The 811-nt window shown below is 25.6% G+C and overlaps 1 protein-coding gene across 1 annotated transcript; it reads right to left on the bottom strand.

Annotated features, from left to right (window-relative positions):
- Positions 1 to 23: 23 nt before the first annotated feature.
- Chro.60073 (thyroid receptor interacting protein 13 (TRIP-13)) lies at positions 24 to 806 on the bottom strand. The annotated part of the gene is made up of 1 exon (XM_659757.1): positions 24 to 806. The coding sequence occupies one exon, from the start codon at positions 804 to 806 to the stop codon at positions 24 to 26; it is 783 nt and encodes a 260-aa protein (XP_664849.1).
- Between the last annotated feature and the right edge of the window lie 5 nt (positions 807 to 811).

The raw sequence follows: 811 nt of genomic DNA, 5'->3' as shown, positions 1-811 counted from the left end.
ATGTACACAGATATCGTCATATATCACCTATAGCTTGTAGATGTATAATCTATAAGTTGTTGCTTTAAATTATTTTCATAGTGAAGTACATCCCATAATCCATGAAATTCTATATTTGGAAGTGACCAATACTTCCAAATTGGAGGATCTGTATTTTTTTCATCTGATGTATTACTTTCCATATAATATTCTTCTTCAGACTTTTCATTAAGTTGATAAATATATATATTGAAGTCGGCTTGGTAAATTGGGATATTTTCATTATCTTCTCTTTGACTAAGAGGATTTGATTGGCTATTATTATTATATTTTTCTTCAAATGACTGGATTGGGTAGTTTAAAGATAGATTTATATCAGTACATACTTTTCTCAATAATGAATCACCAATTTGATCAATATCGGCTTTTCCTAATTCAACATTTGCTTGTAATGAAAAATATTTTTTAATTCTCTGTATTAAATATTTTCTGCTCAACTGTGATTCATTTGAATCACCCTCATTTTGAATTAAGTTAATATCTGATCTAATACACACTTCAACAGAAATTGGGACTTTATATATACTTTTTTGTCTTTTTTCCTTGTATTTATTTTCTATCTTATTAATATTTCCTAATTCTTTTGCTCTTAATTGTGATCCAATAGGATAATAGTTTATTTCTCTATTACTTTCTTCTATAATATTCTCTGTTTTTCTATATTTATTTGAATTATAATCATATACTGGAGTTGTTACTTTTGTATTTCTTTTTGAAATACTTTCAGGAATATTATTTAACCTTCCATAATTGATATCTTGTTTCATAATTC

The sequence above is a fragment of the Cryptosporidium hominis genome, assembly GCF_000006425.1.
Source record: "Cryptosporidium hominis TU502 chromosome 6 CHRO016039, whole genome shotgun sequence".
In the NCBI taxonomy this organism is placed as follows: Eukaryota; Apicomplexa; class Conoidasida; order Eucoccidiorida; family Cryptosporidiidae; genus Cryptosporidium; species Cryptosporidium hominis.
This window is presented reverse-complemented; position numbering and strand designations above follow the sequence as displayed.